General features: G+C 43.1%; 3 protein-coding genes across 4 annotated transcripts in view; 2 read left to right on the forward strand and 1 right to left on the reverse strand.

Moving 5' to 3' along the window:
• LOC125900850 (histone-lysine N-methyltransferase 2D-like) overlaps positions 1 to 25,250 on the forward strand; it is a 422,240-nt gene that overhangs the window by 156,655 nt on the left and 240,335 nt on the right. The window lies entirely within an intron of this gene.
• Positions 813 to 24,241, forward strand: alms1 (ALMS1 centrosome and basal body associated protein). The gene is made up of 18 exons (XM_049596073.1): positions 813 to 898; positions 3,573 to 3,753; positions 4,508 to 4,619; positions 4,706 to 6,566; positions 6,789 to 6,948; positions 7,195 to 8,352; positions 9,421 to 9,536; positions 10,426 to 11,497; positions 11,829 to 11,951; positions 14,347 to 14,502; positions 15,601 to 16,562; positions 17,667 to 17,784; positions 18,054 to 18,269; positions 18,354 to 18,601; positions 19,078 to 19,243; positions 20,897 to 20,954; positions 21,263 to 21,362; positions 21,541 to 24,241. Exons 1-18 carry the CDS (start codon positions 884 to 886, stop codon positions 21,583 to 21,585), a joined length of 6,867 nt encoding a protein of 2,288 aa, XP_049452030.1. The 5' UTR covers positions 813 to 883; the 3' UTR covers positions 21,586 to 24,241.
• dctn1b (dynactin 1b) overlaps positions 21,629 to 25,250 on the reverse strand; it is a 67,914-nt gene continuing 64,292 nt past the window's right edge. For both annotated transcript variants that reach the window (XM_049596084.1, XM_049596083.1), the window contains one exon: positions 21,629 to 24,986. In XM_049596084.1, coding sequence (XP_049452041.1) covers positions 24,849 to 24,986 — 138 coding nt within the window. In that variant the 3' untranslated portion in view covers positions 21,629 to 24,848. The remainder of the gene's footprint in view (positions 24,987 to 25,250) is intronic.

Consider the following 25,250-nt stretch of genomic DNA (forward strand, 5'->3'; position numbering starts at 1 on the left):
AATATATGTAATATTGAACCACAGACATATTTCAGTGTATTGTACAATACAATCACATAATATAAACACAGGTGTACAAACCATTCAGGAAGGTGTGAAACATGGCAAAAACAGACGAGATTATTACTACTGTCTTGATTTTTTTGTTTTGCAAAATGTATTATTCACAAATGTTTTTTAAATAAACATGACCAATTTTCTTTCATTTCTAAATGAAATAATTCTTTATAGAAAATGTGTGAAATGCTATAAAATTGAAAAGGCCCAGTGTCAGTATGGACACCTGTGTACCTTAATTCCTGGATGACCACTTGTATTTTGTTGTTTTTAATTTTATTTTTGTTTCTATCCTTCATTATTATTTATTTCTGCTTTGCAGTTTAGCTCAGTTAAAGTAAGACTGTAACCTGTATTCAAATGTCATATTTGATTATGGATAAAATTCTTTAAAAAAAAAAAAAAAAATACACCTATCTTTTTGCGTTTCTAAGAAGGGCAAAAATTAAAGAGCTCTCACTCTGTCTTATTTCTAAGACACGATGGGAACAGAGGAACTGAACAGCAGCCGAATCACATAATAAATCAACTAAGTACAACTGATAATATAAATAAACAACAACAAAACTTTTACGTGAAATTAAATAGTAACAGAAACTTAACGGGGCACGAGATGGGCTCCCACCGTTTTTTAATTGGAATGTTTTTAGTTTGTGTTTAACGCGAGCGGGTGAGTCATCTGTTTAATAGACGATCTTTCACATTCAAATCTCCGCGCTGGTTTCCGGTTTCCGGTTCCCCCCTCCTACATTTCATAGCAACGGTCCTTGGATACGAGCAGGAGGAAACGCGCTCACTGTGGCGGACTGACAGCAACATCAACAACATGGAGCCTCCGCAGGTAATTTACAGAACTTTAACGTTATTTCCGGTGTAAACATGATGTTACGGAGCGATCTGTCTCGTCGTCCGAGCCGCTTTGACCCACGAATAAAGTTTACACAACGTTAGCTGTTGTCGCTGCTAGCTAACTGCTAACCGCTTGTTTGCAGCTAATAACAGCTAACAGACGGTTAACGCGACGTTACTCCCTGTAGACGTCGTTGTCAACGCGAAATGTTGCGTTCCCATGGTTAGTAGTGATGGATGGCGAGCGGCTAACAATCAGTTGCAAGCTGGCGTTAGCAATTTGTATGCGCAACGTAGCCACGCGTCTGTTACCAAGCTAACCTGTTGCCCTTAGCTAACTTTGTGTCATACTTCTCAACTAACTTATACGCGATTTATAAGATAATGTAGCTAAAGTCATCAGGGAAAACTTACTTATTCGCGACTGTCGCAACAACGGTTTAATTAGCGTTAGCATTTAGCAGCATTTGACATTTATTTAAAAAGACTGGAAACCTTATTTATCAATCTCTGATGAAGGTCTTTCAGCTTCAATTAGGCCAGAATAACTGCACAGATGTCCACTAACTTCACTTCATACAGAGAAACAGCACCTTTAAGCTTAAGCTAACAATTAAGGACATGAGTAACACGTAACGTTACAGACGTGACTACAGGTGTATTACACATACTGGCGATTCGCATTTAACCCTAAAGTCACACTGCACAAGTCAGTTTTATTCAAAGATCCCAAATTCTCCACAAGGGGCTTTACAGTCTGTATAACATAATGCGCCCTCTGTCATAACACTCTGAATCCAAACTCCCCACCAGACTCCTTTAACAAAGAAATAATGAAAGAACGCTCAGGAGGAGCAACGGAGGAGGGATCTCAGTCTCAGGATGGACCAACATGCACAGTACAACAAATCGTACAACCATACAGTATGGACAATCAGGATGACAAAATTACACAGACATTGTGTCATTGCATATATGAGGAACATTTATTGAGTACTTTATTAATCCCAGATGGAGTTACATTTGTTACTCCGGTTGCAAACTCTAAGCATTTTTCTTCATTACTGGTAAAGTTAACAATCATGTAATCATGATTTAAAAAAAAAAACATTAGAATTTTGCTTTTACTAATTAATACCAAATGTGTCTTTTCCTCAAAGCAACATATTGCATATACTCTGACAGCAGCACGTAAATTGAGTTTAAAAAGTTGTATATAAAGATACAGATTCAGATCTTCTATTTAAGTGTCATACACCAAAAGATGCCCCGCCCACATGGCTTACATGAAACTACGAAACATTTCAGACAAAAGCAGTAACACCATGTTAAAAACCATATCTTTAAAATGTCAAACACAAAGTGTCCTCAGATGCAGTTGGTAAACATTTGGGACCGGAGGGTTGCCGGTTCAAGTCCCTGTCCGAACCAAATATGAAGCATGGACTGGTAGCTGGAGAGGTGCCAGTCTGTCTCCTGGGCACCGCCAATGTGTCCTTGAGTAAAGTGCTGAACCTCCAACTGCACAGGGTGCATGTCCAAGGCAGCTCCCTCACCCTGACATCTCTCCATTTAATGCACGTATAGGTCCTGTTTGTGCATGTGTGTATTTCTGGCCTGTGTGTGTATGACAACAGAGTCATCAACACACAGGCCCAACAGACTTTATCTTCTTCTTATTCTTCAAACTGAGCTTACTGAAAGATTTTCATCAGAAGTGGAAAACAAATCAGGACATTCTGCAGACGATTTAAGGAAAAGCTTATATCTGAGATTGTGATAAAATGGACAGTAGAGCAAAAGGTTATTTCATGTCGGTGACATTTTCTGTTCTCTGGAATTGAATGAAATGAAAGCGTCCAGTCTCCACTGCCAGAGACAGGATACCACATCTCAACTGGGCACAGACAGACCTCTGAGCTCTGCTCAGGTTAAGGGTGACACAATGCTCCAAGCAGTACATGTGCTTATAGGTAAATGAAATAGAAGCCTAGCGTACAGACTTGAAGTCAGATCATAATCTTTAACTTCACATACTTAATACACACTGTGGAAAGATACTGTACATTTGTAGTGCAAGTCCAGTCGATAATGCTTTGTGCTGCAAGCTCCAGAATTGTCCTTGAATATTAAAGTTGAATTAAATGAAAATACAAACACAAAAAACGCAACTGTTATGTTATAATATGGAGTTTAGAGTTTGCGTAAAGGATACAAAGGATATTGTGATATGATTGTGAATTAATATAATAAATGAAAGTACAAATCCAGGTGAGCAGCCCGTCCTTATGAACCTTCAGTGACAGAGCAGCTCCCAGTTCCAGCACAGAGGAGACTAGTTATACAAAGTTGTGTCAGCCGGGAGGAGCAACTTCCTGTTCTTGTTGTGTTCCTCGTCACAGAGGGGCTGAATAAGTTATCAAAGATGCTCAGCTGTGTGACCAGCACAGCAGGATGTGGAGAATGTGTGAGACGTTTTCCAGAACTTATAACAGTTTTTGTGCAGCATGCTCTTCTCCAGCTTCAGAGGCTAGAGGGCTGTTACCAGCAGTTGTTTTTTTGAAGTCTCCAAAGACAGATTCTTGTGTTTTAGGTGACGCTGATGTATTAAATGACACAAGAGGACAATAACAGTGAGTCATATTGTGTAATAATTTGGTTCACAGCGGGCGGCAGCGTCTCCTCAGTCACCAGCAGATGAAGATGTGAGTCCGTCTGTTGGACAAACATCCACAAACCAACTTGAAGCTCAAAGTCACAGTGATGCGAATCAGGACCAGAGGCAGCCCAGGCTGGAAACAGATTGCAGGGAGCTTCAGCAGCCGTTGGGACGCTCTTTTCAACCAGGTACATTAAACAACAATGAATTTCACTCTGCTGCTTTTAATCCATAATGTTGATTTGGGATCAGGTGATACAGAACAAAATGTTTTAATGGATATCTGGGGTTTTGACTCAAAATATAAACTCTACTGTATATTTGTCTCATGGTTTCATGATATCTACATAGGAATGGAAAAATCACATTTCAAGTTGTCTAGTTTTATTTACTTATTTATACAGTTTAAGATTACAGGGACAGTGCACATTAATGTTTCTGTAAAGGGGCCAGTTTATCCAGCTTGACACATTCTTAACTAGTCAGGTTTAATGACGCCTACATAAACACATACAATAAATCAAAACAGGAACAGCAACACTGTACATAATGTGACAGATTATTTTAGAGTATTTTTAAATGTACGATATGTGTCAGAGTCTCAGGTAGTGTTGGCAGACTGATCCATGTGTGAGCTGCTCTCACTCGGTACGTAATATTTTCCACCAGGAGCAGCAGGATGGGAAATAATGTTAAAAATGAATCTAGTTGTGTTTGCAAATTGTGATCCTGCAAGATTTCCAGTCTTTGTAAAATTTCAGTGTGTGACTAAAAACCTCACACTGAACTTTAGATGTGAGAGGATGTCAGACTTTTGTCTTTCAGAAATATTTTAAAAATCTTCTACTAAAGTCTTCTAGTGTATGGTCGATGGATAAGTTGCAAATCATAAACCTGTTTGAAGTGCCTGTGAATAACATTCAGCATCTTCTGTATCATCAGAATTTCAGGACAGTAACCTGTCTCCAGCCCTCTCCCTGCTTCCTGGAGCGGGACTCAACTTCACTGATTATTCTTTATTCCAACAAAGTGACAATGAATTTGTCCCTTTAAGGTAAGAAAAAAATCAGCATAGTTTTTCTATAACATGTCATTTGACTGTTCAGAAGTTTCTCATTGTATTTATTTACCTTTTTGAAGGGCATATCCAGACATTTCCCTGGCATCAGAGAGGTTTCACTCTGCATCCCAGGATCGCACCACTCAGGCCTCAGAGCAGGACTCACTGTCCCAGCATCCTTTGGCTCAGGTGACCAGACTGTCTGAAGAAGGAGTGAGCAGCTGCTGTTCACTGTCCCAGCACAGTTTGTCTCTAACAGATAAGCACAGACAAGAGGAAACTATTCACTCACCACTGACTGACAAACAGAGAGTACCAGGGAGCAGAGAGAACGTCTCCAAGACACTGACTGACCCGTCAAACAAGTCAGCAGGAGAAGCTGCTGAAAATGAGACGTTCTTCCTGAGTAAGGACGTTCCTGCTCAGCGTCTTCTGGAGCTCCTTCAGAAAGATATCGGTATGCCAAGCAGCAGCAGCAGTGCCGTTTCTTCTGCTTCTGAAACCTCTGTGAAGGCAGCTGCAGTGTCTCAAAGCCTTGAAGTTACCAAACCACACACTGACCAAAGTATGTTTAGAAGAGAGGGTCCTCCAGGTGAAGCTTCTCTTCCCCAGCAGCAGACACAACAACCTGACAGAGATTCACACTCTAACCAATCACGATCATTGTCGTCTGAGGTCTGTAACATCACCACGGGGCCTCGCAGCACGAAACCTGATGACAGTAGTGAAGCGTTACACAGAGAGCTGCTGTCTGAGGTAGAGAAGAGCAGCAGCCGTGAAGCAGCTGAATTTGAAAACCAGCAGCTGAAAAGCTCCACACCACCTGGTCAGTCCCTCACACCGCATCCCACAGCAACGTTTGAAGGCAAGCCCAGTGTGACCAGAACAAATCCAGGTGGGGTGCCGTGGACAGGACCATTTTCAGTAGGTGTCTTGCGGGGTCACAGAGAACAGGACCTTTGGTCCTCAGGGAACCAAACAGGGATCGATGGGTCCTACCTGGGTTTCCTTCCACAGTCTCAGTCCACTCCTGGGGCGTTTAAGGCCCCGCCCAAGTCCAGCGTCAAGGCTAAATTAGGGCAACTTTCTGCCATAGAATCCAATAAAGAGAACTCATATCAGTCAGGGATCTCTCCACAGCCAGCTGCTCCTGTGGCTGATGTCCATCTCCCAGACATAGTAAATCAGAGCCAAGAGGAAGCTACCTCTGCAAAAGTCCAGTCTCTCCCAAGTCTCAACTTTATGCAGAAAGTAGACGCCTGGAGGACAAATCAAAGTTCAGGAAAGACATCACTATTTGATAGTTTAGCACTGCAGGGATTCTCTGGCATCTCTCCCAAAAAGAAAGCTTACGATGCAGTATCTGACTCCCTGAATCGCATCCTGAGTCAGCAGGCGATGAGTTTACAACAGCCTCCTGTTTCAATTGCTGCCAACCAGGATGTCACACAGAGCTCCTCCACGGCTCCCTCGGGCTCTTCTTCTACAAGAAGAGGGGAGGCAGTGGGCAGCGCTCCCAGTGACAAAGACAACACTGGTTCTGCAGCAAGACCCTCCACCTCGTCCTTCGGCAGGTCACAGTCCCACTCCTCCCTCAGTACCGTGGTCATGTCAGGTCAGAAAAATCAGCCAGTGGAGAGACCTGCAGAAGAAGAGAACAGTCAGACTCAGGACGATGTCCGTCACCAGCCAGCTGCCACAGTTCAACCCGCGGCTCGCGTGAGCCTCAGTCAGTTCAGTGACGTGTCGCTTGATCGAGATTTGACACTCTCAAGTTCCCAAGGTAGTTACAGCAGTGGAGTTAAATTAGGAACTTCGGTCGGAGCGTCTTCTGCTGTCAGTCTAGAGGTCGATAACTACGCTCCTTACTGGACGTCCAAACTATCAACACCACCTCCTGTGCCCAGGCCGCGAGAGCTCAACATTGAAGAACGAATTCCGGTAATTAAAAAACTGAAAATATGAGTAAACAAACAGGATTTCTCTTAAGTATTATTTAAAATACATTTAGGACTGTAGACTTGTGCAGTTGTTTGCAGATTCAGTTTTTGTGGAAAATAAATGGAAAGATTTTACTGTTATTTGTATTCAGCTTGCATCATACCTTTATACCTGGAGATTTGTAGTCGTGATTCTGTTGTTTTGTATTTATTTTTCTTGCAGTTGTATCTCCATAACCTGGGTATTGAACAGTCTCCCTCAACAATCTTGACTCCATTTGTGCCCAGAGGGCCAATCAGAGAGCCTGAATTCTCTCCCACTGATCTCTGTACAATTAAAGGATCTGTTGGAACCCCGACCAAGAGCACGCAGCCCTCTGAAGGTACCTTTAAAACTCGCGTTCTAAACAGGAAAAGTATGAGATAAGATAAGGGAAGGGTAGAATTTTCATTAAGGCACACCTCCTGAGTATCACAGTCAATGATGTTCATTTAATTGTGGGAAGCCATAATTGTGATTGAGATTAATATTCCATTAATTGTGTAGCTCTACTTCTTTTTGGTAAATGTGCCTTACCTGAAAGGAACAGTTGTGCCCCATTAAAAATCCTGTAATGTTTTATTTTCAGGTGACAGTCCCCATAAAGGAGAGTTTTCCAGGTCCAGCATTCTGTCAGTGGACTCCAGTATGTCCATACCACTGAGCCTGGACAGTCTCGGTCCAGGTGTATCTGTCCCAGAGCGGACCACACGGGCTTCTCCCTTTTCAGACACAGATGATGCCCAGAGTGAACGCAGACTGGCACGCTCCTCCCCGCCCAATGAAGACTTGTATCCCTCCACACTGCAGACCACCCAGCAGGAGCACATGAACAGCAGCTTAACCAGCAGCCAGAACACCATCCAGCTCGGGGACAGGTTTGACTCTGAGCCCTCGGTAGATACTAAGGCTAGGTGTGGGGACAGAGACTCAGACTCAACCTTACAAACGAGCCGTAGTTTGGAGCGAAGTGCAGCAGATTCTGTCGTTAGCTCCAAAGCTTTGTTGGAGATCCGTAAACTTCTCTCTCAGGCGGAGAACATGGTGTCTACTGGGTCTTCAGGGGGCTCCTCACCCTCCCCTGCTGCGCCTCGTCTACTCTCTGATGAGGACATCTTCCTCTCACTGAGGAAGAAAACCAGCAGGCTCCAGGACTCCTCGTTCTCCTCCTTCTCTGCAACTGTGGATCCCAGGACTGGATCCTCCCCGCTGTGGGTGAGGTCCTCGTCTGACTCCATGTTGACCTCAGAGAGACTTAGAGAAACCTCTATTGGTCGAGAGAGTGTGACCTCACCAGGGCAGCCTCATTATCCATCCACACAAGCTCTCATTACCACAGGTGCATACATTAGGCCACAGGATAGCTCTGTTGATAGAGGTGCAGGGTCGTCCCTCGTCCTCTCCCAGTCAGCCCGACGTGCAGAACCTGAGGGCTGCAGCGCTGCTCCTCCTGATAACACAGTCCCACCACAGCCACCAGTCAGCAAGCCTCTACCAGGTTTGAGTGCACAACAGATCCCCTCTACTCCTGCAGACTCAGCAGGTGTCTCAGACAACGACAGAAGTCCTGCACAGAGCACATCCTCCTCACCCATCCAAGAGGACAGTGATCAGGGCGTGATGAGTGACGGGAGCAGTGAGAGCTCGCTGGCAGTCAGAGTGGCCAAGTTACTGCAGAGTGAATCTCCGGCCACTATGGTGTCCAGTACACCCAGCGTCACTGACCAAGAGGAGAGCAAAGCCAGAGGTAAGAGGATACAAGTTGAGATTTTATACTCTAATCTTCAGGGACAAGTTTTGAGATTAAAACATTTAAATAAACTCCTGCAGCATAGGTCCACGATCACACAGAAAGCGTTTTGCGGGTCGCAAAACATGAGACGCACTGCCTTTTTAAAAAAAAAAAAAAAAATTGAATTGAATGCCACTAGTAAAAAAAAAAAAAAAACTTGCTCCGCTTTTGTTTTGTTCCCAGGCAACCACCCTTCCACCTTACCCTAACCTTCCCATGTAATCAATCTACTGTTTACTGTCAAATAAATACAATAAATAAACAGTATGTAGTTCCTGACATGTTGAGGCAGAGGGTACTGTCTATCACTTTCATCATCGCCCTTCTAGGAAGGCTGCAAGATATCTGAACAAACTGTAACCTCAACTGCTCTGACATTTTCACAATCCTTGTTAGGCCCAAGGAGGGACAGCAGACTGTCAAACTGTCCCTGACTTATCCTGATATAAGCTTTGAACCAACCATCATCCAGGTGAAGCTCCTGGACCAGCTGGTTATTCTCTCTTTGATTTCTCCTTTTTCTGAGGGTCTCATGTACACACTTTCCATTTCCATGTGTCCATTCCCCAAATTCCCTTTCCCATGCCAGTTTTTAAATGCAGATTTTAAGGTACTTAATAGCAAAATAGCTGTTAGCTAAGGACAGATGATTAGGTGGTTGTCTGGCAATTTAAAAAAAAAAGACAATAAGCTTCAAAAAGCACTCCATCTGATCAGAGCAGGCTGCAGCATAAAAAGGCAGTGTGGTGCATCTCGCTTTTAGCAACCTGCAAACACACTCTGTCTGATCAGGGTCTAAAACATCCAAACAAACTCCACTTCCTTATCCTCCATCATTGTGCGTAGACAGTCCCAAACTGTCATATTTTCCCCAAAATATGTATATGCTGTACACTTGAACATGAGCAGGCATGTGTATTGCTTTTTACAACACTTGCCTCCTGTTCCTCCGTGGGTCAGAAGAACCCTATGTTGCACTAACAGACTATCATCTGCACTGGAATAAAGGTGTCTGTGTTTCAGAGTGGATCAAACTGAAGATATCAGGACAGCAGTGTGAGCCGCTGGAGTTGGACAAAGAAGACAGGAAGCGGATTGAAGAGATCAAGAGAGAGCTGCTGTTGAGAAACCCTCTGAAGGTAAATAGGACACTCATGAAAAGCTGTTTATCATCACACATAGCAAATATAGATCATACAGCTTAATTTATGAGGTCTGCAAATTAACAGAATTTTTTTAAACACATTTCTCTTTTTTAAAAACATGTTGATATTGACCAAATAATGTTTCCTCTGATGTCTGCGGATGATCTCTGGACAGATCAGGTCTCATGCTGAAGGTAACAGGTGTGTTGCAGGCATGGTGTGTCAACTGATGCATGTCAGACTTTAGGAAACATTTCATTGAAACTGTTTCCATGTTTCCAGTGCAGTGTTGCAGTGCAAAGGTTTCTTCTTTGGGTGTTTGTGATGGAGGAATTAATTCACAGGATAACAAACTACAGTCTTGCCTGGTCTCACAGGCCCTTTTTATAATAGTGGTCTATGAGTAAAATGCTTTTTTGGCCGCAGGGCCTTTTTTTTTGCTGCATACCATGAGTGACCACCAGGAGACTTAGCTAGCAGCCGTTAGCAGCTGACTCAGAAAATAAGAACAGCAACAGAAAATGTCTGGGGAGGAGGTGAGGTCCAGGAGCTCCTTACTTTCCAAGCAGAGAATGAGAACAACTGCCATGTAACTGGGACGCTAAATAACTGTTAGGCTATTGTTATTGTTAGAAATCACTGCCTGCTGCTAGAGGCTGATGTTGTTTTGTTACACATCACGCCTTCCAGAACTCTGGCATATGGTCTAAAATCACACACTGTGGCAACATGATGCCAGCGCTGTTTGGTTCTGCGTAAAAAGCAAAGCCGGTGTGCTGAAAGGTCTCTGTTGCGGCAGTGTTGCAGGATCTCTGTGTGAACGGGGTAAAAGTTTGACACAGTTTGACACCGACTTTATGTTTTTTTTTGCTTCTCCTTTCAGAGTCAGGGGAGCACAGATACAGAGAGCAGTGCAGCATCCAGCGTCAGAGTCCACAAGGAGCAGGTTCAGCTTCAGCCAACGGACACAGTCACTGCCTTTCATGACTCCAACAACCAGCCGTCCCAGCCGCTGCAGCGCCTCAGCTCTCACATCCCCTCAGATCTCTCCACTGACTCCAGTGTGCAGCTTCAGAACCCTCCTCGTCCAGATCTAGAGGCTCAGATACGTGAGATCGCTGCCAGAGAAGGGGTAACCCTCGCTCGGACAAACCCTCAGGCCCTCACGTCTATCACCATCGCCACACGCAGGCGCTCCACCTCCCCCTCTCCCTCCACGTCTCCTGCACCTCCCATCAGTCCAGCACCTGGGCTGCTCCACCTGGCTGAGCTCTCCACAGGAGCACCTGAACAACCTAAAGCTAACAGGCAGCTTCCCTCAACCATAGATGAAGAGGATGAGGCAACCAGAGACCCGGCGTCAGTGTTTGAACCAAGCAGTAGTCTCAGTATCGGAAACCAAAACTTGACTTCTACGAGGAGTCAGAGGAGGCAGGACGCTGTAGGAGGCCAGTTTGAAGAGCTGTCAAAGGATTTAGGTGGAGAGGATGTGAAAGCTAAAGAGGACAACACACAGTCTGTAAGGCGAGATGGCGAGATATCTGTCCACGACAGTTCTGTTTCTGGTGCTGTTCACAAAGCTGAACAGACCACAGGTTCGTCCCCGACCAGGACAGGTCACGTCTCACATGTCCACCTCACGCTGTCCCCCAAAGCCACTGACGTCTTTCCCAGTCACGCTGATGCTGTAACGGGGCTGCCACGTAAAGAATTCGTCCCCCTCAGACACTCCTCTGCTGCCACCAGCCCGGACGAAGGCGTCGGGTTGTCCAGTCCGCCAGAGTGGTACGACACCAGAGATCCAATAAGACTGCGGCGGCCTGAAAGAGCCGACACCTCCACGCTTTTCAAAACCACCGTGCCTCGGGACAGGATGATCTCCACGTCCACGCAGTCTTTCACACCACGTCACAGAGTTGTTGTGTCACCAAGACCCTCAACCACTGAAGCACCAGGTAGGCTTATTATGGGATGTACTTATAAAGTTATACCAGTATCTGATAAAGAATAATCTTATGTTGTTTAGTTCTGTTACAGGAGAGGTTTATAGTTTTATAGTACAGTGCCTAACCCTTCACTGAGCTGTTTATCACACTATAAATGAGGGCAGAGTTCTGAACATGAGAACATACTGTGTTGGGTTTGTGTCTTATAATCTTTGCTGACACAAGGCCACATATTCTGATCCTGCAGTATTGGCTTAATTAGATCATTAGAAATTAATGGCTTTATTCTAAACTCTCTGTGGTGAGTAAAGATGACTCTGTGTTCCTTCTCTCCCTCCAGCAGTGCCTGTCCTGTTGCCTTACAAACCACGAGGCAGTGAGGAGGTCTTCTACATCCCTCAGACAGAAGCTGACGTCACCTCCAACGACCCCTCTGACACCACCATGGAGAGCTCCCACACAGGTGCAGTCATCTGAAATATAATGATTGTAATCACATTAAATGTTGGGTTTACTCTGTGATTTCTACTACATTACATTCTGTAGGGCTCCTCCAAGGGGTGGGGGGAATGATAGATTTATAAATCACAAATTTCAAAAATCAGTTCTCTAAATGTTTGTTGATAAGGTGATGTTGACCAAACAAAAGATGCTGAACTCCACTGTGAGGGCAGTGCAGCACCTGAACAGTCCACAGTGCAGATACATGAGAGCCTATCGTATAACTCATCCTCAAATAAGGCAGCAATACAAGCATGTTTTAATTTAATGTCTAAATTATCATATTTTTGAGATACTGTGGAAACCTTCTACGTCATAAATGAGCCATTATTCTCATACAAGCAGGAGACTGTCAGGTGCTTTCAGATTAGAGTGTGTCCAAAACCTGAAACCAACCGTACTTGATGTGCATTTTATTTATGGAGAAATATTACAGTATTTAAACACTGAACACTCTGCCAGCGTAAATATCCTGCAGTTAGTTAGTGTGAGCAACCACAGGTGGCACTTCCTGATTTAAAAGTTTGCAGAGGAAACATTTTGGTTTCTGTGAAGTCGAAGGGAAAAGGGACCTGGACGAGGGCAACACTGCATGCAAGTAAATTCATCGCTTTATTTATTCATCGTTCAAAACAAATACTTGGTTTTAAATGTAGCAAGTAGTCACACATTGAGAAAAAAAATAATCACGTATTGAAATGAAAAATGCATCAAGATGGATCAATAATTGTTATATCATCCCATCATAGCCCTCTGAATCCCTGGCTGCGCATTAAATGTACCTAGATAATGACTCAAGTCATCACTGCACTTTGTTTTTTAGTGTACATTTTATTTCTCTGACTGTGTGGAAATGTGAGGTTTTCAAATCACAGATGACGACAAAGGTGTTAAAACACTGGTCTTACATCTCGTTCCACTTACGTATGTGTACGGGGACGAGTCAGTCAGAAGTCCATTCATTCCTACGGGAATCTACTTGCCTTTTAATGTGCCTGCAGAACTCCTCTCCTGTGTAATATTTCAGTCCAGAATTTGCCTCGAGTATGTTTAAAAAATTGGAACTTTTGTGGTGGATTTCAGAGAGACGGTATAACCATGTGCTAGCTTAGCTAACAGGCTGCTAACTAGCTATCAGGCTGTTTCCCTCAGTTCAGTTTCCTGTTGATCGTCAGGTGAATTTGTTTAAGATGAACTTGTTTATGTAGTTTAAACACACTGTGACTCTGAGTAATATTATTCTGCTAAAATATGATTATACATCATATACAGTCTGATTTATTAGTCTTATACAAAATACAGTCATCATCTTTTTCTGTTTGATATGAAAGTGCAGGCATAAGATTTGTTCAGTCGTTCATACACCTTTTTAGAATTATTTCCAAAATCATGCCACGAACCTGGCAGGTAAACATCTTCATTTATCTGTTGCCATGCAACGCTGTTCCTGTTTTTGTCACGGTAATGTTCCAAGCGCATATTCCAAACTACTGGATGGTCAAACAACCGGACAAAATTAGCCCCTCCCCCATGGCTACAGGTAGTTTCCATTATGTGTCTATCCATCTTTAAAGAAATGTACTTCCTTACGTTGGACACTAGAGGCATCATCCTTATATTTACAGACCTACGTACACCAGTCACATACATAAGTGGAAACGAGCTGTTACAGGTGTGAGGCTGATGAAGGCAGATGTACTGTAGGAGTTTAGTGTGGTGCAGCTGCTGTTCAGGTGTTGACCTGACACTAACAGGACAGGGGAGCATATAATCTAGTTCTAATATTTGTAGGTGGAGTGTATTGAAGAAAAGACATCAGTAATAATGTCAGGTGTTTATGAAAGTGAAGAATATCTTTGGAGAAGAAAAAACATATTTGTCAAATTAACATACCGAAGACGACTGAGGACAAATCAGTCTGCTTAGTAACTGGACAGCTTCTCCATCTCACAGCTTATTAAACTCAATCTGTGAAAAAGTCGAATAAAAATGAAGGACTTTATAAAAGTGAGAGAAATAAAATGTCGGTTGTATTTGTAATAAATGAGGAGGCTCTGCTCAGTTCCCCCGAGCCTGTACGGAGAGCAGCTGGTCTATTGTAACCTACACCAGGCAGGGCATTAATTATTCATGTTCAGGGGCTGAGCGAGACAAAGGCAGAGCTGGGGCCCCAGCAGAGAGACGGAGGGCGAGAGGGACTGTGGACTCCTTATCTTTGAACATCTTCTGCTCATTTCTGCATGAAAAAGAAGGATTTCAGCCACACAGTGGTTTTATCAGTCAGCTCAGGATACAGTCTGAGTCTGACCTCCTCTCACTCACCATGAGGTAACAAACCACTTTTGACTTGTGACCAGGCTCAGACGACGCCGTCCCCCCACGCTTCAGCAGCGAGGTCCTCGGGCACCAAGATGCTGGGTTGGACCGAGGCGTCACCATCAGACACTCAGAGGGGATCTACAGCAAGAGGTTAAAAACAGCCACCTTTAAAATGAACGAGCCCAAACACGGAGGTGAGCCGAGCCTGCAGGACGCACACACATTATGTTGTATTGTGCTCAATGCATGTGTGAAACAAACATCATCTGTGGATGAATTACAAAAGAAAGCTTTTCAATAACTGTTATTTTGTACATGTGTCACTTTCGTTAAATTAGATTAATATAATAGAATCAGTTTTGATTTTATACACTGACTGTTCAGAGGTTAAAGGGACACTGTTACTGTCACTGTGTTCAGCTCTGCAGGAAAGTGTTTTTGGAGAAGAGGGAAGAAATTATGTGAAGCTGATTATTTCTAAAAGCTTTCCAATGGATCATAAGGTTTTTTTTATATTTTGGTTGTAATCCAAAGAACCCAAATAAATAATTAAAAAAAATAATGATGAATAATGATAGATATTTTGTTTCCTTCATGCCAAAAGATTTGACTGCTCAGGGATAGACACATTTTTTAACACCAAACTTTTAAATTTGGTGTCCACAGATACCAGATCACATACTGTTTGTTTTTACTCCAAATTTTGTGTTATGGACTGAGACAGGTACGTAAGCAGGAGGGTCAAAGGTCAAAGTGCGACATCATAACAAAGTAGTTTGTCCCACTTGTAAGTAAGCATACTAGGGATGCACCAAATGTCAAATTCTCGGCTGATGCCGATGTTTAAAAGACCAATGTGGCTGATTGCCTGAATGCCGATTGTTTTTTTGTTTTTTTGTTGTTTTTTTTCCCCCTTTTGTTTCGTTTGTTTGTGTTGTTTATTTTGGGGCGGCACAGTGTTTCAGTGGTTAGCACTGTCGCATCACAGCAAGAGGATTGCTGGTGCGAACTCCGTGGGTTCCAGGTGCTCCGGCTTCCTCCCACAGTCCAAAGACATGCAGGTTAATTGGTGACTCTAAATTGTCCGTAGGTGTGAATGTGAGTGTGAATGGTTGTCTGTCTCTATGTGTCAGCCCTGTGATAGTCTGGTGACCTGTCCAGGGTGAACCCTGCCTCAATGTCAGTTGGGATAGGCTCCACCCCCCCCACAACCCCTAACAGGATAAACAGTCATGGAAAATGAATGAATGAAATGAAACAATCTTAACGTGATGATCTCTCTTTTCTCGAAGGTGCTCCTGTATCAGCAGATGGAACCTCACAAACAACACGTGTTACTGGAACTCCAAAAACATCTTCTCATGAATCAGCTGCCGTCACCAGAGTGCCTTCATCCAGCAGCCGAGGAGCCTCCAAGAGGGACCAGGGCACCAGCCCAGTCCACTTCCCCAGTAACGATCATCCAGAGCCGAGCCGTGTGAGATTTCAGCCAGTTCATGTGGATGTGGACTACGACATGGCGAGCCATCACCTGGACCAAAGCTCTGCTCTTCAGACAGGAGAGGAGCGAGACGAGGTGAGGAGAGACTCTGACCTCTGTCACCCCGCCGCCCAGCAGAGCAGCAGCACTCTGGACCAGCTGTGGGAGCGGTTCTGTGATCAGTGGAGCCTGGAGGAGTCCAGACCGACCAGCGACAGAGAGGCGTCGCTGCTGCAGCGGCTGGAACGCCTGTCCCGTCTTATTCGGAGCACAAGAGGTGCTAACATGTCAGAGAGGAGGGGAGGAGATGCTCCAGAGAGAGACGGAAAGAAGGGCAGTGGAGAGGTGAAGAGGAGCGGAGGTGGTGAAGCCAGAGGAGGAAGAAAGGTTGAAGGTAAACCTCCCGTCCTTCGTCAGGCCTCCACACAGAGGCTGCAGGAAACTTCTCAACCTGCAGACGAGGACCGCCGAGACTCCTTCACCTCCTGCTTCTCCCAGGACTCCTCTCAGAGTCCACACCTCTGTCCTGCAGACCGGGACGAGTCAGAGACCCTGTCCTCCATGTCTGGCTCCATGTCCACCGTGGACACAGCGCGGCTGGTCCGAGCCTTCGGCGCCCACAGGGTCCAGATCCTGAAAACAAGCTCCAGCCTCAGTAAACTGTACAGCACCATCAACAAGCAGAAGGAAGGGAGGGAGCGGAGGAGAGGAAGATACAAAGAGCCGCCTCACATCATCGCGCTGTCAGAGACCACCGTCACAGATGAGTCCACGGTGTGTATATCAATGTCCTCATTCTTATTCTGATATGAAGCTAATTTAATTACAGATGTATGAGCATAAACATATACTAAGTGAACTGTATCATTTTTTCTTCACCCCTTATCAGCACCAAACAGGTCTTTTGTCACTGCAGACATTTTGACTTGTCATAGCAGAACCAGCTCAGGTGTTAATAACCTTAAGAGCCCTCACACACAACGCTGATGGTCAGCCATTCATCAGGCTGTCGGTCAGCATCTGTTACCCTAGTGTTTGTGGTGTGTCCTGCACCGTTGGTACTAGTGGGCTCTCCTCAGCTTATTTCTGGCTGATTCAGCAGGTTGAAAATCACCAGAGCTCATTGGTAAAATAAATCACTTTGATTGTCAGTTCAGCTCACACAAGATAAACAGAAGTGAGGAAAGTAAACAGCTAAAGTCCAGAGGGAGTCAGACCAAAGCAAACTTGTTACATAATGTAAGTTTATTTTTCAGCCATTAAGCTCTTTTAGTAGAAATAATCTGTAACTGTTTGTGTTGTTGTTTACTGGTGCATAGAAAATATCATTTGTTCTTTCAACTTCAACATCAGGTTGTGTTCTTGATATGCTAACTGGCTAACTAGCATCTTTAACACAGACACCTGCTGCATGGAGGTGTGGAGAGTTATTTCCTCTCATGCAGGCGCAGACCATGCGTGCTAGTTACCCCATCTGCTGTAGTCTTTGCGGTGTGTTCAAGTGCAACTTTTTGGCCAAGAAACAGGCGACATGAGGCGATGCAGCGGTCTGCTTTCATCACCTCTAGTTCTTTGATGTCAGTTTGCTGTGTCTTGGCCTTAATAACAGCCCTGCTCTATCCAAGTGTCCCAGTAAACTATGACAGTGTGACAGTGAACCAGCATGCACAGTACCAGGACCCAGGACCTGAAACTGAAGCAGCTAAATGGAACTCAGCCATTTATTTATTTTCACCTGTGTCTTTTCCTGCAGAGACATGTCAGACTGTTCTATGTAAAGACTTTTAATAAAACCACAGGACAAAGTGACACAGAGATGCAGTGACTCGTAGTTACTGATCGGCTCTAAATGTTTGATGTCATTTCATTGGTCCTCAGGTTACTGCTGATTCTGCATCATCAACCAGCACTTACACGCTCCCGTCACACCGCGGCCCCTCCAGGACGCTGGCAGCTAAGAAGGCCGTTAAACTGGTCAGCAGAGGCATCCAGGCAGGTCAGTGCAGCCGGAGAGAGGTCTCTGACTGAGGAGTGTTATATGAAGTTATTCTGTACATTCCTGAAGTTTATCTCAGGGCTGGACGATCATGGATGAAATAATAATCATTTTAAATTAATCAAATTATATATATATATATATATATATATATATATATATATAATATAATTTGATTAAAAAATCAAAATTAAACAAATAAAAACCAAACACGGTGAAGAAGATGAGGATAAAAACATTCTTCACACTGTTGTTTCCTGTTTCATCAGGTGACCTGGAACTCGTCAGTAACGGGACTCGACGACACACTAGAGACGTTGGAACCACCTTCCCTTCACCTGGTGAGGCCAGAACTTCCAGGCAGGTCTCATCTTCCTCATCCAGTTTGGACAGAGGAAGAGGAGGGAGGAAGAGCCCATCTAAGAGCCAGGACTCACAAAAACAGAGGAAGAGCAAGAGGACCCCACCAAAGACCTACCCTGAAGGTACGTCACACCACAGCTGAGCTGCAGCGCTCTCAGATATAAACTAAACCCTCATGTTGACTCGGCTGGTTTGAATCTCTGCAGGTGTGTCATGGTTCATTGCTGCTGACGAGCTGAAGTCAGAGGCGAGGAAGGAGAACCGGCCGGAGGAAGAGGAGTCGACCTGGAGGCCGAGCACCGCCTGGTTTGAACCGTACAGCCAAACCCATCCGTGGAGAGAACCACTCAGACAGAGACAAGTCCACCAAGACAGAAACCAACCTCAGCCTGAACCTGATGTAGATCCAAGAACCAAAACGCCGTCCTCTGGTCTGACACGGATCTCTCTACAGGTTGGTTCAACTTTACCTTTATAAAACATCACTTCAACTTAAGTCCTAAACAAGAGTACGTCAGCTATAGATATAAGAAACTGTTGTTTTCATGAAAAGTACAGATGACTCAAATATTTCAAAGGCCTTTTTAAAGTGTGGTACGTGTGTGAGGCTCCTAGATTTAGCTTTAAATGTATTTAGCTATCACATAACATGAATAAACGCTAATGAAGTAAATGAAAAACATCTTCAGGTATATTTTAAGAATTTAAAGTCAAAAGCTGTCGTTAACTTTGTCAGAAGAGCGTGTTCATGTAGAATAACATCACTTATAGTAAGAAGCTAAATGAGAAAATAACTTTTCAGGCTCTTCAAGATAAAATGATGCTGATCTTCATTTTCATTAGACCTTTGATAAACGACAGTAAATGGTTCCCCATACTCCTGTCCCTTTTTGTGTTGTAAAACCATAAACGTTCCTCTGTGCTCTGCAGGACGCTCTGCTGATGCGTCGTCCAGAGTTCATCTCTGAGTCGAGGCAGAGGGTGAAGCGTCTGGCTCTGCAGGTGGAGGAGAGGAGGCTCCAGGCTGATTTCAGCAGAGAGCGCGATGAACTGTTCAGCCGGCCTGGAGGACCGGGGAGGCTGCCGAAGCCTGCAGGTACTTGACACCACACGCTAGGAGAGGAGCAACAAACTTCTGTTGCTCAATGAAGAATGGTTTTATAAACTCACTGTAGTGTTTATGAGGGGTGTCACAATTTAATTGGACTTTAAATTTAAAGGGGCTCCATTATGCTTTTCCTCTTTTCTGTCACATAAATAATGTTATAGTATCTGATGTTCATATTAAATGTGGCCAAAAATAAAGGAAGTGAATTTAAAAGTAATCCCTATGATTAAAAAACCTTTGAATACTCTGTTTCCATGCGACGAGCTGACATCAGCTTGTGACGGATTTCTTTATAAGGTCATCTGCTCCAGGCACGCTGCGTGTGCAAGTGTTTCCATACTACATGTAGCATGTAGCATGTAGCCACATGTAGCAACGTGCTAACATCAGGGAAACATGTAAGCTTGGTTGCTAATGTTCATTTCTCCCTGGCTTTGAATCATATTCCTGCTGAAATATGTCTGGTTGTGTTTGGAAGCTTTTATTAGTGATTGGTGATTTTTCACAGAAGAAAGTTTGGCTTTTCTCTGCAACAGTCATTCCTCGACTGCAACAACTGTCATTTATATTGACTAATTCTTCTTTAAAAACAGAGGCTACATCAGTCATACTTAAAGGGAAATTGTGGTTTATTTCAACCTGTCTCCTATCGTCCTAAATTTGTTTCAAGTGACTAGTGACATAAAAATAATAGTTAGCATGTTAGCCGTTAGCCTAGATACAGCCGGGGCGCATAGTAGCGTCAGCGCTTTGGAAAGCAGAGCTAGATGATAAACAAACATGGCAGCACACCGGTAAGGTAAGACAACACGTTTACATGTGGTTTTCTATATGTTCTCTGACATTTATCCTAACGATATGAGGCGGTCTTTGTGGAAAAAAAAAGCTTGTTTAGTGGACTAACTTTGCACTTGAAGGTTGCCTGTTCACTTAAGTTTTAACAGGTCTGACGCTACTATGCGCCCCGGCTGTATCTAGGCTAACGGCTAACATGCTAACTATTATTTTTATGTCACTAGTCACTTGAAACAAATTTAGGACGATAGGAGACAGGTTGAAATAAACCGAAATTTCCTTTTAACTTGCCACCCAAAATCTGGCCCACGACAGGGTGTTGGGTGGCTCGCCAGAGATTTTCCAGTTCACAATGACAATAAATTGATTCACACTGGGATCGTTTTTGTACTTTGACTGTGAATAAGGTGCCCGAGAGCATTAAAACCATCAAAAGTGGCTTGTTAATAAACAATTAAAAAATAACAGGATACCCCAGCACCCTCCAAAAGAGGTCTAGGTTAATTATTTATATATTAATTATTAATGTTTGTTTATTAACTGACCCCTAACAGCTGGTTTTATATCAGATTGATTGGCTGAAGGGGAAATATTTTAAGCTAAAATATTCTAGGCTAATTTGTAGGTCTGCCCCTCAAAAGGCAGAGATGTTGATCAGTCAGTCGAGCTGTCTTTATTTATTTATTTATTTATTTATTATTGTTTTTGATTTCAGTTACTGAAATTAAAAGCTCATTTGAATTTAGAATCAACCGTGACACTCCTGGTATATTAATATTAATATACATTAAGGTGCTATTTTAAAACCTGGACTGATGACTGTTTGGTTTGTGTCTGTGTGTTCAGGCACCGCTCTGCTCAGGAGAGCTGTTCCCAGGAAGGAGATGATCCAGAGATCCAAACAGTAAGACTTTGATTTGCTTTGTTCTCCGAAAGGACGACGGCAGGCAAGAAGGCAAATATTAGCTGATACTGATGTTTAGTTTATATATTGGTGCATCCCACTGAAAAGGTCTTAAAGAGCAATACGTGTCTGACTCCTGTAGACACCCTGAAAACCATGTATCATCTCTATCAGGTAGTTTCAGGTGAAAGTGAAACTGGTGCTACGCTACTTTTGTTTAACTCAGATGTTGCAGAAGTGTCTAAATCATATAACAATATTAAGTTTGTCTTTAAAAACGTTTAATTACACTGTTGTCTTTTCACCAGGATTTATGAGAATCTTCCGGAGGTGCAGAGGAGGAGAGAGGAGGAAAGAAGGAAAGCAGAGTATCGATCTTACCGACTGAACGCTCAACTCTACAACAAGGTACAAAACAAACATCTGCTCTCGATCACAAATTCGTATATATATTCGTAATAAACGTCTAAATCTGATTCGACTAACATCATTCTGAGTCGGGTACAGCCTTACTTATTTCCTGAGCAGTTTTGTTTATTAATTTAAATGATTTATTTACACAAACAACCTGTTTGCTGTGTTTCAGCGGATCACTAACCGTGTCCTGGGCAGGAGAACAGCGTGGCACTGATCAAACACACCTGTCAAACTTTTTTACTGTAGATTAAATCAATGATGTGAAAATATTTTTACAATTTCTGTAACATTAACAACAAGACTACCTAACTAAATTTAGCTTTAATATATTTGTGACCACAGTTTTAGTTTGTATTTTAAAGATTATGTAGAATTCTTTTCTTCGTACGATCAGTGACCTGTGTTAACTGGTTAAACTTGAAAATGCCTTTTCATGTAAAAATAAACTAGATTCTTTATCATTTTTGCTAAATTCCCTGTTTTGATTGAAGACAGTGAGGCTGACGATACACTGGCTTTAATGTCTTTATTGATCAGTTATCGGTTGTGCAAGAGCAGGAAGCCACAGGAGGAGAAGGTAAGACAAGTTAGACAAGCTGCAGAGTCAGAACATCAGCTGCACAGATAAATAACACCATGAATAAATAACACACGTCCTTCTGTAACTACAGCTGTGTAGATGCACTATGCCCATTAATTAAATTAATCATCAAATAAAACTTCAAGTCATGACGACACTGTAAACATAAATACTCTAACAGATCATTAAATAAAATAATTAACATGGATTAATAAACTAAAAGCCTTTTAAAATCAGCCGTGGCAAACGTGGTGACGAGAAACAAAGATTCTTTGGCAAAGATGAAGTTTTGCTTTAAACGAGGTTTGATCGGATCAAATCAAACATAAGGCAGGTGACCGCTCTTTACCACGAGGCTCTCTGCAGGTTTAAGGCTCGGACGACGTTTGAAACTGCAACAGGAAACAGAACAACAGTAACACACACGTCTCTGGATTTTTGTTTTTCAGTAACTTTACCAAAACAACCAGCGTGTCTTTTTTTTATACCGAGCGTGTAAAAGTAGTCAGCTCACTGGAGTTTACAGCACAAGTGTAATAAATACTAAATAATTTAAACCATCTAACGCTTCATCTGAGTTTTTAAATAAACATGAAAAATCTGCAAAACAATTTAATTTATCTGCATTTTACACAGTAAATCTTCGAGGTTTTTTCAGCTTTTCTTCTGTGCAGTCCGCAAAGTTTCAATCAAACCACAGAGCAGAACACAAAATCCTAAACACACACACACACACACACACACACACACACACACACTGGGGCCAGACGCATAAAACTCGGAGCAGATTCACGCAATGTTTTCGTCAGATCCATAAAGCCAGATTATGTTTTATGAATCTCAATCAATTTGGTGCACGAGCCTCATTTCCACACCCAAAATTTCCCATAAACGGATGTAGACACACCCTCAAACATATTTGCATATCGATACTTGTGCCCCTCCATCACTCATCAGACTTGTCAATGACAAATACGATGAATAAGGAGCAATGTCACTGATGGTGTTGCATTGCTGAGTTTCTCCAACGGTGCCAGGGTTGACCGGTTTGGCAATTTGTAGTGTTCGTTCCCCTAATTCATCACATCTCTGCAAATCATCATCACGGGAGAATCTCAATCATTGTGATCATTAAACGTCAGAGTGATGATCAATGATTCATTCGTAGTGCTCAAGTTCAAACTGACTTTGCAAAGTGCTTCACAGGATGATGAATGATCACTAACAGGGAGATGAATGTAAAAAAAATATGATGACATGTATCACTCAAATTATTAAAAATTAAATAAATGTGCCTCGTCATATCATCGCAGCTATCTTGGCCAAAGCCATGTGCACGTCTGGTCTGACGTCTGTGTGACGTGCACATTCTTCCTTCATGAATACCGGTTTATATGTGAGAAAAGGCGTGGGCATGTTTTTGTGCGTACTTGTCCTTTATGCATCTGGCCCCTGGAGTTTGCTGGCATGTTAACTTCATCACTGAAATGTTTTTGTCGTCAGATCGTCAGTGAAATAAAGTTCATCCAGTAAACTCAGCGTGCAGGACGTCGTCTCCTCTGTGGTCGTTAAATGTGCAAAAAGTCTCTTTGATCAAACCACAGTAAAACTCCTGTAAACGGACAAATCTGATATTAATCTGTTTCATTTCTAAATTACATGATCCTTACTTCCCTTTAGACAGATATAAAAATGGAGCACGCCACAGCGACACCTGATTAAAGATTTACAACACAGTCATGATCCTTCTACAGTAATACTGCGTAGCTTTAACAGTGATAGAAACACGGAGCGACATCCAATGTTCTGATAGAAACCACACTGTGCAGGTTTCACCCCGGGGCCAAACACCAGTCTGATAAAACTAAACAACAGAACATCAGGGCAGCATGCAGCACCGCAGGTACAAGGATATCCGCTACTGTTTATGGCAACAAAACTAAACGCAGATGTTTCAGTTGTGAGATCTGTGATCGCCTCACAGTCTGTAAGTTACAACATACAGGGCTGTAGGTGAGAGATGAGCAGTCTGATACAAGTCACTTAAGAAAAACTAAGACTCGGGGTTCCCGCAGGTCCTTGAAATCCTCGAAAGTCTGAGTTTGAGGGGGAAGGAATCAATTTTTCAGCCTCAAATGTTTTTAAAATAGACACTGGTTATTCAGTGCACAAGAATAGAAATTGAGCCTTAAATTCTCAGTGTGTAACAGTAATTAATTTTGATCTGTGTTTTAAACTATGCTGTGTTGGGCCCTTGATTTTGAGGGAAATGGGCCTGGAAAGTCCTTGAATTTGATGTAAAAAAAAATAAGTGTGGGAACCCTGAAGTTCAGTTGAATCTGATTTTGACTGGAGACTGATGAAAGAAATGCTAGAAAGTTTCCACTTTTGTCGTCATAATATGTGATATTTTCTTGTATAATGTTAAAACAAACTGTCCAAAACTAAAAAATATTCAGTCAACTGTCAGATGTCACAAAGGAAAGCAGCAAAATCTCACACTGAAGAAGCAGCAGTCACAGATTATTAGCTTGAATTGGCTTAAAATGACTAAAACAATTTAAAAAGTAATCAAAAAAGTTTCCAATTAATTTTCTATTGATTGATCAGCTCACTAAAAGACAGACCAAACAAGTTCTAGATGTCTAAAATCCAAAGTGATGTTCAGATTAAACTGATCTCAAACTCACAGCCCTGAACGACAGACAGATAAAGATCACTTCCTTCAGGTTGTAATCTCTTCGTTAGCGATCTGAAACACTTCCTGGTTTGACATGTTCGGCCCCGGGGTGGAGACCAGGCTGCCAAGCTGATGATGGGTGGTGGTGGTGTTGTGGTGGTGGTGGTGGTGGTGTGGTGTGTTGGTGCAGCAGGCAGGATCGCAGGGCAGGTGGCGTTCAGGTCCGCAGCAGACTGTGAACTCTCTGCAGCTGAGACTGTGACAGGACGAGGCGGTGGACCTGCTCCTGACCACGGGCACACGGCACCATGACCCGACCCACCAGCACCGTGTCGCCCTGCTTCTCCTCCTTCGCCTGAAGATGAAAGAAAAGAGTTCAGTGTGGTGAGATGCTTTTACCTCTGCCTCCAAGAAGAGCATGTAGAGGAAAACTTTTAGAGGTGTTAAAAAAAACTGCAGTAACAATGTGAAAATCAAAAAGCAACATAAGGTCGAGTTTCTTTTCAGTAAAACACTGCCCACTGGATCATATAAATAAGACATGTCAGAATATAACCTCTATGAGTCCCATACAGAGTGAAATCAGTGATGAGCTTTGACTGACAACGTGTCTGCAGCT

The sequence above is a fragment of the Epinephelus fuscoguttatus genome, linkage group LG14 (assembly GCF_011397635.1).
Source record: "Epinephelus fuscoguttatus linkage group LG14, E.fuscoguttatus.final_Chr_v1".
NCBI lineage: Eukaryota > Metazoa > Chordata > Actinopteri > Perciformes > Serranidae > Epinephelus > Epinephelus fuscoguttatus.